Source organism: Mytilus trossulus, chromosome 1, assembly GCF_036588685.1.
Source record: "Mytilus trossulus isolate FHL-02 chromosome 1, PNRI_Mtr1.1.1.hap1, whole genome shotgun sequence".
Classification (NCBI taxonomy): Eukaryota; Metazoa; Mollusca; class Bivalvia; order Mytilida; family Mytilidae; genus Mytilus; species Mytilus trossulus.
Genome location: NC_086373.1, coordinates 105,626,795 through 105,639,186, shown reverse-complemented (window position 1 = coordinate 105,639,186; position 12,392 = coordinate 105,626,795). Strand labels below are relative to the sequence as shown.

The window sequence follows — 12,392 nt, the reverse complement described above, 5'->3', positions numbered from 1 at the left end:
AGTATCGTAACTATATCACTTCTTAATAAGTCTATTGAAAGGTTTTGTTAGTATACATATTTGTTTAGGGGCCAGCTGAAGGATGCCTCCAGGTGCAGGATTTTCTAGCTGTAGACCCATTGGTGGCCTTCGGCTGTTGCCTGCTCTATGGTCAGGTTGTTGTCTCTTTGACACATTCCCCATTTGATTTCCATTCTCAATTTTATCTTCCATTTTCTCTCTGAATTTAATAAATAAATGTCTTATGTGATCAAATGAAAATGAAGAATACTTTCCTTACATAACTGCTATTGAATCTGTATATAAATAACTCCTTTAATCAAATGATAGAATTAACTGAAGTCTTCTTCAGCCTTAAGGATGAAAGGAAGAAAGCTAAATGATCACTGTTTAATAATTTTGCAAAAGGGAGATAACTACAATTTTAACTAATGACCATGTTTGAAGAAAGACTTTGTCTGATATTCTTCATTACTGATCAATTATCCTCACATATATGCATCACAAAACCATATGCATTATTTGTTCAACAAATATACAACTGAAGTCAATAGAAGGGCTTATCATGACTGTGTTGTAAGCAATGTAAGGTCCTTGTTAGTTGGCGTGGAAGTAATGTTCTTTTGATATTTCAATGAATAACCCAGTCTGACTAAAATCCCTTCTTATCCAGTAAAGTTCTGATTTTTATTGTGGCTTCGTTAAGCTCCCAAGGACTTCTTGAAAATTGACCCATATAGAAGTAGGGAATTTTGAAGAAAGTGTGGGATTTTTGCTTCATGTTGGTTGTCTAAAACTATTTGTAATATAAACAAGAACTTTATTGTAGTCATTTATTGAAATAACCATTAAAATTAATTATACAGCACTGTAGGTCAAAACCAGATATACAATATCTTAACAATTTAAAACAATCATGAAAACTTATTGCAAGTTTCGTTGTGTGCATGTGAATTTATTACCTAATTTAAATATATATTTGTGTATTCAAAAGCATGTTCAGCATAATTTAACGAAACAATGCACTGCATACAATTTTATTATGTCCAAAAGTGTTATGTTATTACAAAAATACTATGCAGGAATATAATGGCACTTTGAGTTTTATATTATATAAAAAAGAAAAAAAACTTTCTTTGTGTCAGCATTAACAATATCAGCCTACCGGAGGTAACAAAAATAACTTTCCATTTCGCAATATAACAATATTTGTCATAAGCATGATATTCTTTTAATATCGATTATATTTAACAAATCCAACTAACTCTTGCAGAATTTACAACTAAATTTACAAAAATATTTTTTGCAAAACGAATGTTAGATCAATCACACACTTCAGTAGCTATAATCACAGAAAAAGCTTTTTACAGAAACTGTTTAACAACTGAGACTTCTATTACACAGGGAAAAAGTCATCTCATATCACAGAGAGAATAATTTTACAAAGTGTATCCTATCTTTAGAAACAAAAAAGAACTTGTTACTTTTTTATACTTCACGGCCGTCCTATGGCAAATACTATATTACCCTAGGTAATAATCTGCTCTATCACTCTATCAGCTATTAGATTGCTAACAATTTCCTAATCAAAATATCATGTCATAAGCAGTAATATTGTTTCCAATCTTTAAGTAATGTCTCACTATTTACTATAATGTTACATACCAAACAGTAAAAAAAAAATCAACAAGTATTTCTAAAGATTTGAATATAAAGAAACTATGGGTCATTTAGTTGAAACCTTTCAATATTAATGATTTTAGTAACACTAGAATAATATAATTTTGGTTTCAAGGTCAAGTTAAACATTCTAACAATGTTTGCTAGAATGTCAACCAAAGTTTTGGTAAACATGGATTTCTATAATAGCTCTAACATCATTTTTATTTTAGAAATTTATACAAAAATAAAAATGTAAAACTGATCACATCAAACCAACAAAATGATCCATATGTTATTAAAAACATTATCAGGAGTTAATTGATATATTTCTCATCTCATGATAAAAATATGGTAAAATGAACAAATTTGTAAAATCTTATATGAGAAATGGCAAGACTAGAGAGATCATAAGAATTATAATTTTGTTCTCCATATAAATGTTAAAATATACATATACAGATTTATCTTAATGCAGAGAATATACAGGTTTAAGTTAGCGAAGAGACAAGATCAATATGATTAAAATGAAACTGTAACATGAGTATGCAAGACAGATAAACAAAAACAAAATTTTGGTTATATTTGTCATATACATTATTAATATGACTGTTTATAATTTGTCGCCATGACAACTGACACAATTTTAGAAAATCTCATCAGTAAAGTCACATGTCCTTATTTCCTGATAATAAGCAACTAATCAGAAGGCAAGGAAACAAAGAAAGTAGTTGGTTAGAAAATTACCTATTTCAAAAAACTTTTTTTAACAAAATCAAGTTCTATATCTACTGTAGAAACATTAAGTTTAGTTGGGTTAAAACTTTGGGGTTTTGTCTCCATATAACATTTCATGGGGATTAATTTTGTGGTTTCCAGTAAATGGAAGCAATATTATATGAAGGTTTAATATTCATTTTATTTTTTTAATTTCGTTGATATATAATTTCCAGTAAATAAACGAAATCAAATCCTCCACAAAAATTTCTGCTTTAACGGTATCTCTCAATATAACTGCAAATTTGACAATAGGAATTAGTAACAAATATGTCTATAGTGTATACAATCTAATTGTATAAAGTAACAATTAAAGTTTACATTACACTTGTTATACTTTATTTATAACTACCTCCACTCTGAAGCATGGGTATAAAATATTTCATAAAGAATATATCTTGGAGTCTCATACAACCCATATATAAAAACACAGAGGTTGTCATGGTTTCACATAAATGGTTCAATGAAAATTATGGTTTTAAATGCAAATGAATGTCAAGTTAGTTGATCAATTCTTCACAATAAAGAAGCCCAGAGATGAAAACAACAAACATTAATAAAGTCTGTTTCATGATCTTGGATGTTGATAAATGGTAAACTTGGCTTGCTTTGATCTGCTTCATCAGATAGGGCTTCACGAAAAACTGCACATAGGTCCTAAAAACAATAAATTTAAGAATATTACATATAATTATTATGTTACATAAATATGAATTATGTGCAAAAAAACATCTTATATCTTATAAATCCAACTGTAGCAGGATTAACATTTTATTTTCTTTGTGTCATTTGAGAAGCAAATACCTTAGCATTAACCTGGGTAAGTTTAACCTTGGTTTTAGGTGAGGTGCTCATCCTTTAGTTTTTTCTGTGTATGTTTTGTGGACAGTTGTCTTTTTATCCTTTTTCCCTTGTGCCTTTACCTTTTTCAATGATTTAAATATATTTTCATATTTTGAATTCTTGGAATTTTTTAATTTTTTTATTACTATTTTTTTTATATGGAAATAAATGTAAACTAGATGTGTCAAAGCGACACGAATGGCCCTGTCTCAAAAAGTTGAAAAATCTGCAGTTTCAATAACACATGTGGACAGAAAGCTGATGGTAGTCTCACAAATTAAAATCAGCTCAAAATCTGGAGGCGTGTAGAAAAAAAACCAACGTATAACTGTGATTTTCAACAATTCATAAAGTTGTATACGCTAAATTTTGTCAAAAATTAGCGGAAGGGAATGAAACAGTCAAAAGTCAAAATCGTCATTATTGAACTTGACCTCTATTTTGTCATCAGTAACAACATATTAAAATTTGGGAAGCTTTGGTTGAACAGTTCATGCGTAAATGCACGGAAACGACTGGAAACTCCATTTTTCAATCTTTCAAGAACCATAACTCCTGAACGGTAAAAGTCAAAATCGCCATTATTGAACTTGACCTTCATTTAGTTGTCAGTAACAACATATTAAAATTTTAAAAGCTTTGGTTGAACTGTTCATGAGTTAATGCACGGACAACATTTGATTGCCGTCCGCCCGACTGACCAACCGCCCATCGCCTGACGTACATCCCCAAATCAATAACCGACATTTTTGTCCCAAACATCCGTTTAAAAAAGTCTGTAAAACTGTGATTTTCAACAACTTATCAAAGTCCAAAGCTCGTAATTTTGGCAAAAATTACTAGAAACAGGCTTTTATTTGAACTTGGAATTATTTTTAATTATGGAATTTGAATGATTTCTTGTATTTAATTTTTTTTGATAAATTCATGGTTTATTTGGTATTATAATCTTTTGAGTGGTTCACTCCACTTTCCATACAATGTATTTTGGTTAGATAGTGTTGTGCGCAGCACAGTACATTCTATTGAAAATATACTATTTTCTTTGTAATAGAAAATGTTGTGCGCAGCACAGAACATTTTAGTACAGAATAAACATGGAATTTATTAAAAAATTCAATAACAAGAAATCAAGCAAATTCCATAATTAAAAATAATTCCAAGTTCAAATAATAGCCTGTTTAGAGAAGAACGAAATGTAAACTTGAGCTGCAACTCAATCTCACATACCAAAAATCAGCCCATTATCTGAAGGTGTTTAGAAAAAATGTTTTTTTGCAGAATGATGAAATGAGGGAATTTCAGAGTTTCAGACAAGGGTAAAACTATATGGCACCGACAATTTGGTTGCGAGGCAATAACAAGCAATGAACTTTTTCTATTCCTACGAATTATCTATTTGTTTTGATGGAGCATCATCTACATCTTCTTGATAAAACCTCCTATTGATGTGAAATAAATTGGATTTATTTCAGATGATAAATTATCGTTTTTTATCTCACTAGGAAATAATGGTATTTATTTCATTGCAATAAATATATTATCTACAAAGATGTCAAGGTTACTCTTATACACAAGATATCAACTGAAAAGTACATGGTAGAGCATGAAGCTCCTAGGATAGCAAGTGACCATATTCTAAAATGATGAATTAAACATTTACACAGCACTGATCTAAAATCTTACAGTTTTGTGATCTTTAACATCAATCATTAACATCATCAGCATATCAGGAAACTGAGGATTAACAACAACCTGAAAAAAACATTGGTAATCTTAAAACTCTGTTAATGTAAACTTTTAAACAAAGAAAGTAGTAGTCCAACCATCATAATCAGGAACTTTGAGACTTCCATTGAGAATTTGTCTAATAATTTTCCCTTTTTTATCAAGTATTTAATGATGGTGACTATAATATTTTCTTTTCTCTTATGATTGTGGCCTGATATCTATTTCTTGCATGAATAGGTATTTCTCAAATTACATTCCATGCAGGGTGATACGAAAAAGTGAAGATCTGTGTTAAATTGATTGGTTCATCCAGTATTACAAGACATTGTTACACAATTCCATTGGTTATTCGTTAGGTCAATGATGACTTTAAAAGGTGAAGACAATGTACATTTCATCCATGGAAACAGACCTTGTGATTACTTAAATACTATACAAAACACAAGTAAAACAAGAATGTGTCAACAGTACATGGATGGTGTGATTGCTCTCCCCCCTTTTGCAATATCATTTTCCATATTCAGTGGACCTTGAAATTGGAGTCAAAACTCTTTATGTAGCATTAAAAATCTGAAAGAGGGTAATCATAGATACATCTGTACTAAGTTTCAAGTTGATTGGACTTCAACTCCATCAAAAACTACCTTGACCAAAAACTTTAACATTAAGTGAGACAGATGGACAAACAAACAATTGGACACACAGACAGAAAACATAATGCCCCTAGGTAGGGCATCAAAATATTTAGGTGTATAAAAACTTTTTATTCCGGTTCCTTACCAAATATTGCACATGTCCATCTGGACTAGAGAAAGACCTATGTGTTTCTGGGTATCTGGATTGGAGCAGTTTATACAGACTTTTATACCACATTAAACTCATGTTATGGAATGGCATTAACTGTGGGTCTATATCAGCTAACCTCTGCTTCACAACCATACCAAGTAACTCCAAAAACTCATCATGGGATAACTTTTGAAACTAAAACATAAAATAAATAATATAAAATATGTTATTCTTTGTATGTGTTGTGAATTACAAACAGTGAAAAATTAGATAATAAATCAAATTTTCTATTCTTGTTTAAAATAAATTCAGAAGTAATCATCTTATAAAGAATAATTTGAGTTAAAAACTCTTGTTTCAACAAATCGCACATTGATCTTTTAAAAGCTATTGTTTTAAAAGAGTATTGGACAAAAGTTTGACAAGTTAGTTATGAAGTTTGAAATTTGTCCAATCAAATCACAGTATTTTTTATAAACAGTGTGTATATGATATCAAATGATAGAATACTTGAACAAGCCTCCAATTACACTATTCAAACATTTATTGAACATAGTACGGTAGATTGTCTCTAAAAAAAAAAGAACTTAATAAATTAAACTAAAACATTGTAGCATATTGTAGCATCTAGTCTTGGGTACAGTAAAAACTGAGCCTGCAAATATATATTTTACCCCATCTTTGCTTTCCTCTGTATCACTTCGTTTCTTTTTCTTTACATCTTCGTCAGCATGTGTAACAATCAACATCCTGTTCCACAGTGAATCTTTACGACATTCCGCTGTAGATTGTCTTATTAACTCATTCATTTTTTCTCTGAAGTAATTAAACTTTAATATTTAAGTTATTTCAATTTGATTTTCAATCAGTCAAATAAACAGACTTTTAAAACAACTTTGATAAAATTAAAAGATTAAGTAAACCAATCTTTGATTGCATAATTTATTATTCTATTCTAAAAGGTTGTTCTATATCTTTATCTTATAAGGTTTTCTTATCTAAGAAGAGAAAAAACAAGAATGTGTCCATAGTACACGGATGCCCAAATCACACTATCATTTTCAGTGTTTAGTGGACCGTGAAATTGGGGTCAGAACGTCAACCAAAAACTTTAACCTGGAGCGGGACAGACGGACAGATGAATAGACGCACAGACAAGAAAAAATAATGCCCATAAATGGGTCATAAAAAATAGGCAATAAATAAAATGATCAAGGTCTTATTCCAAGAATAAACACCCAATATATTTACTACATTAATGCTATGTATTGTTTTGCTAATACAATTACCTGGCCATAGTAGATTCCTGCATCAGGATGTTTTCTGCTGTTTCTTGATGTTGATTGGTCCTTTTATAAGGTCTTCTTGATTGCTTTCTAACACCAATATGTTGTTTAACTGGTACTGGGTTACTGCTGATACGTGGTATTACTTCTGTATAAAACAAAGCAGTCATCTTATAATCAGATCTGAACAGCATGAGGAAGATTGTTTTTAAAGATAACAACAGATTTACGATGAACAAAAATATACTTATTCTTTAATTTAAATAAAGTTGTTTTCCAAATAAAGGCACAATAAATTCCATATCACTGTGTTCCATTCAGAGTGTGATACTTTAACATAACTTTAACTCAAGTAAGACAGGTCTGCTTCTCATTCTTTTTTACCATCTGAATGGAAAGTAAGACAGGACTGGTGCTGTATTGGTCATCATTATTTATAGACAGAATTTTGTCACTTGCCTTGTATATGGCAAATTATTGGTGCCCATTTTTATTTTATTTTTTAACAAATGACTTTTTAAAAACATGAGAACATAAGAATGTAATGAAACTTGATTTGTTCCATTATCATTCCTTTTGCATTCTTTGTTCAGTGGATGTTGTGTGTTGATGTGGTTCTTAAGTGTTTCTCTATTTCTTATATAGATTAGACTATTGGTTGACCTGTTTGAATGTTTTACACTTGTCATTTTGGGGCCCTTTATAGCTTGCTGTTTAGTGTGAGCCAAGGCCCGGTGTTGAAGATCATAATTTGACCTTTAATGGTTTACTTTTACAAATTGTGAATTTCATGGAGAGTTGTCTCATTGTCACTCATACCACATCTTCTAATATCTATTTACCTTGCTTGTTCTGTTGAATAAGCATCTTACCTGGAGTTTGTGGTAAGGTTTTAAACTGCCCTAACTTTTTCTCCAAGTAAGCCACCGGAAACAAATCTCTCTTACTGGTTAGTACTATAAAGTACTGTAACTTTAGGGTATATTTCTCAGCATCAGTCTGATAAACATTACTCTGTGACATGTTTGTTATCACTAGTCCAATGTCAAAGTCATCAGTCACTGACTTCTGTCGAGTAGGGACCTTGAACTCTTTGTACTGTGTCAAGGCATACTCTGTGGTCCTTACAAAACAGTATTCCTGAAGTGTAAAACACAAGAATAAAGTAAAATATAAGCTGAATTATATTATATAATTTTTGGAATTAATTTAAGTCATTCAAATCTAGTACTGAGGTCAATGTCAAATCAATTACATGAAATTAATTAACATATGAAATATTTTCAATCGCTAATGTATCCTTTCTGGGATACAGACCAAATCCAACAAACTCTAAACGGACCACTAAAACATTCTTTCTACACTTTTTTATAATGCAATGGTCATCACAGACCAAATTCTAACCTGACCACTGGAGCATGGAAATATGGTAAAGGCCACATATCATATTGAAGATGGCTTATGCATTAAAAAAAGAAAAACCAAAAAGTAATACCCAAAGTTTCTTATATTTGTATAAAAGAAATAGCACAGCTAATTCATAAGTCTAAATTGGAAAACTATTTTTTTTGGTGTTTTTAATCTTATTAGACCTTCAACACTTTGTTATAATGCAATGGTCTCGTGATCATATAAGTTGTAGTTTGCATTGTGTTTTGAATAGAGAAAAAGACGTCTATACAAATGGATGATTTAATGCTGGAATACAATGACCTTAATACATAGCAACCATAACGTTACATATAGAGAGCGCTAACGCGTATAAGGCATGTATGAATCCCGCGTAATGTGATTGTCTCTATTTATCCTTGACAATGGTCATCAGCAACAACCATAGCCTGTGACATATGTCACTTAAATCTCTAACACCTTTGATAGAGTCTATTCTTGCCAATGCTGATTTATATCTGTCAGCCGGTAGTTATATCTTAAAATACTTACACTTTCAATATCAGCATCAACAGTGGGTGTCATGGCAATGACCTTCATACCATGATCCTTGATGTGGTTAGTCATATGTTCATACAATGTCTGAGCAGGAGAAGATAACTCTGGAAATGTTATAAAATCTGGAAAGGAACATGATACTTGATATGAAAAAAGGTTTTTACAGATGGTATTTCAAAAAAGTTTCAGTTTAAGGTTAAATTTAAGGCTTTCGTTGCCATACTGAGTAATCGTTCATAGTTCTCACCAAAGGCTAAATTAATGATATAAACGTTTTATTCATACTATAATTGTGTGAAAGTGTTATTTCGAAACGTTTTAAAAACATTGAATGATATATAAAATTTAAAGCCTAACAATATCTAGATGCATACCTGTCAGTAGAAAATTCCTTGAAAATGCTGGTGGATACGGGTACACCAAACTGAAGTCCGACAGGAACCCAGTCATGTGGTAGAAGTTTTTATACATTCCTTTACCACTGATACAGGACTGTATCGATCGTAGATGGAAATCATGGGCAAAGGAATGGACATGTATTAAATCTTTACATTTCTCACACTCATCTACAAACAGTACCTTTAACTGAAAGACAAGATGGAAATCATGGGCAAAGGAATGGACATGTATTAGATCTTTACATTTCTCACACTCATCTACAAACAATACCTTTAACTGAAAGACAAAACAAATATTACCTTATTGTCAATGTATTGTTTCATGGCTTAAAAAAAAAAAAAATAGACATGATGATAAATTAGTTCATCTTTTATATAAGCTTTGGATTTCAAATATTTTGGCCACAAGCATCACTGAAGAGACATGTATTGTCGAAATGCGCATCTGGTGCAAGAAAATTGGTACCGTTAATTTTATTAGTGATTTTATCCTGCAGCACTACATCATATTGGTGCAAATTCATAGCTCCATTCACAGAGCTAATAACATTGGCCCATTGCAGTGGCCAAGATAAATTTAATGTTAGGAAAGGGAAGATGGGTTTTGGTAAGTTATAATACATACAGCATGGTAAGTCTGGCAAAAACAATGTGTACCATCAATTTTTGTTAACAGAATTCCTACTGTATCAAGATATCGAAGTCATGTATTGAGTTGGATGATGTTTCAGTACACAATATCGACAAGGTGTCAACTTTACCAAAAAATGAAAAAAACTGAAGCAGATAAAAAAAACTATTCTAAATTAGTGCATAAAAAAATGTGATGCTGTCTATATAATCTTTATAATTCAGAAATAAGTATTTTGTTCAAAATTAAATCTTGTCCATTCCCAATAATCTTAAAAAATTTCCTTTGACTTTCCCAATAATCTTTTATATTTTTATATAATTTAGGGTACAGGGTAAAGATCACAAAAACTTGCATAAAAGTGTATTATGTAAAATTAACTAAAGGATTGTAAACCATGTGGTGCTATGTGCTTTAAGAATCATAAAATCAAACCTTTTTTCCCTGCTGATAAGATTTCACAGCAACAAATATGGTACCCTTTTCAACAGTTCTTACGTAGGCAAACCCTAACATCTACCCGTGCCACTTGTATGTATAGGATTTACTTTCAGTGTTTATATTACATTAATTTGACACAAATAAATGCCATTCTTCTGATACACAAATGGTGAACCAACACAATCAAAGAAACAAATATGGTTCTACAGCAAAATCAGAGTGAGACAGGAATATGTAAAATGTAAATTGTTTAGAATGATTTACCTGTATATATATATATCATTATATTATGACTTCATTTTGAATAAATATAAGATATTGGTTTAAAGAGAAGATGTAAATGTCTTTTATCATCATCATACTGGTTACTGTATTCAGATGTTATTGTGAGAATTTATCATTGCATACCAAATGTAAAAAAATAAATATTGGGATTATAGAAAAAGCTGCATTGAAATATATGTGTCAGATTTCAGCTTGTCTTTATAATTGCAATACTAATTCATTTGCATAATAAACCTATTTTAAAATAAAAACCTCACAATAATTTCTGAATTTACAGTACCCGTTAATTATACATAATTGTAAACCAGTATCATGCTTAGTTACCCTACATTATTATGACCGAAATATAGTTGTATATGAGTTTAAAGAGTTTATTGATGTGCAGTTCACTGTGGCAGTAGCTTTAAAAAGAAGAAACTGCTTTCTTAAGTAACACAAAGGAAAAGTAAGCTTCAAGCATGTGAGAAGTTATGAATCCATACTTACAAACGACTGATGTTGTGTATCCTGTGTAATGAGTGAAATAAAATCGTGTGGAGCTAGTTCTTTAGTAGAACAGTAATAGAGAGAAAACTGGCATAACGAGGTCTCTATACACTTTAGTTTTATTAGTTGAAGCCGTATTAATATATGTATCTACAGATTACTTTTTACAACAAATAAAAAGTAGGTAATGTCAGTAGAACTTCTTATTTTGACAAAAATAATCAATATCCACTAGGCTTCATTTACCTATTGTAAATCAGTCAAATGGACGATTGCTTACATTACCTATGGTCAATCATCCAAATTGACCATTTGCTTACCTTTACCTATGGTCAATCAGTCAAAGGGGACCACTTGCTTACCTTGACCTATGGTCAATCAGCCAAATGGACTACATAACCTATGGTCAATCAGCCAAATGGACTACATAACCTAAGGTCAATCAGCCAAATGGACTACATAACCTAAGGTCAATCAGCCAAATGGACTACATAACCTAAGGTCAATCAGCCAAATGGACTACATAACCTAAGGTCAATCAGCCAAATGGACTACATAACCAATGGTCAATCAGCCAAATGGACTACATAACCAATGGTCAATCAGCCAAATGGACTACATAACCAATGGTCAATCAGCCAAATGGACTACATAACCTAAGGTCAATCAGCCAAATGGACTACATAACCTAAGGTCAATCAGCCAAATGGACTACATAACCTAAGGCCAATCAGCCAAATGGACTACATAACCTAAGGTCAATCAGCCAAATGGACTACATAACCAATGGTCAATCAGCCAAATGGACTACATAACCTAAGGTCAATCAGCCAAATGGACTACATAACCAATGGTCAATCAGCCAAATGGACTACATAACCAATGGTCAATCAGCCAAATGGACTACATAACCTAAGGTCAATCAGCCAAATGGACTACATAACCAATGGTCAATCAGCCAAATGGACTACATAACCAATGGTCAATCAGCCAAATGGACTACAAAACCAATGGTCAATCAGCCAAATGGACCACTTGTCATAATAAAATTAACTTCTTTTTTATTGTCATAACCAATGTCAAAAATACAGTATGTAATTTTAAGATTGTTTTGCTAGTACG

General features: G+C 31.3%; 1 protein-coding gene across 1 annotated transcript in view; it reads right to left on the bottom strand.

Moving 5' to 3' along the window:
- Positions 1-819: 819 nt before the first annotated feature.
- The window catches only part of LOC134705600 (KICSTOR complex protein SZT2-like), a 119,541-nt gene continuing 107,968 nt past the window's right edge, over positions 820-12,392 (bottom strand). Inside the window, exons 56-63 of the mRNA XM_063564325.1 lie at positions 9,404-9,614; positions 9,024-9,151; positions 7,955-8,222; positions 7,086-7,230; positions 6,471-6,612; positions 5,791-5,991; positions 4,966-5,034; positions 820-3,093 (exon numbers count right to left, since the gene is read on the bottom strand). Coding sequence (XP_063420395.1) covers positions 2,953-3,093; positions 4,966-5,034; positions 5,791-5,991; positions 6,471-6,612; positions 7,086-7,230; positions 7,955-8,222; positions 9,024-9,151; positions 9,404-9,614 — 1,305 coding nt within the window. The 3' untranslated portion in view covers positions 820-2,952. The remainder of the gene's footprint in view (positions 3,094-4,965; positions 5,035-5,790; positions 5,992-6,470; positions 6,613-7,085; positions 7,231-7,954; positions 8,223-9,023; positions 9,152-9,403; positions 9,615-12,392) is intronic.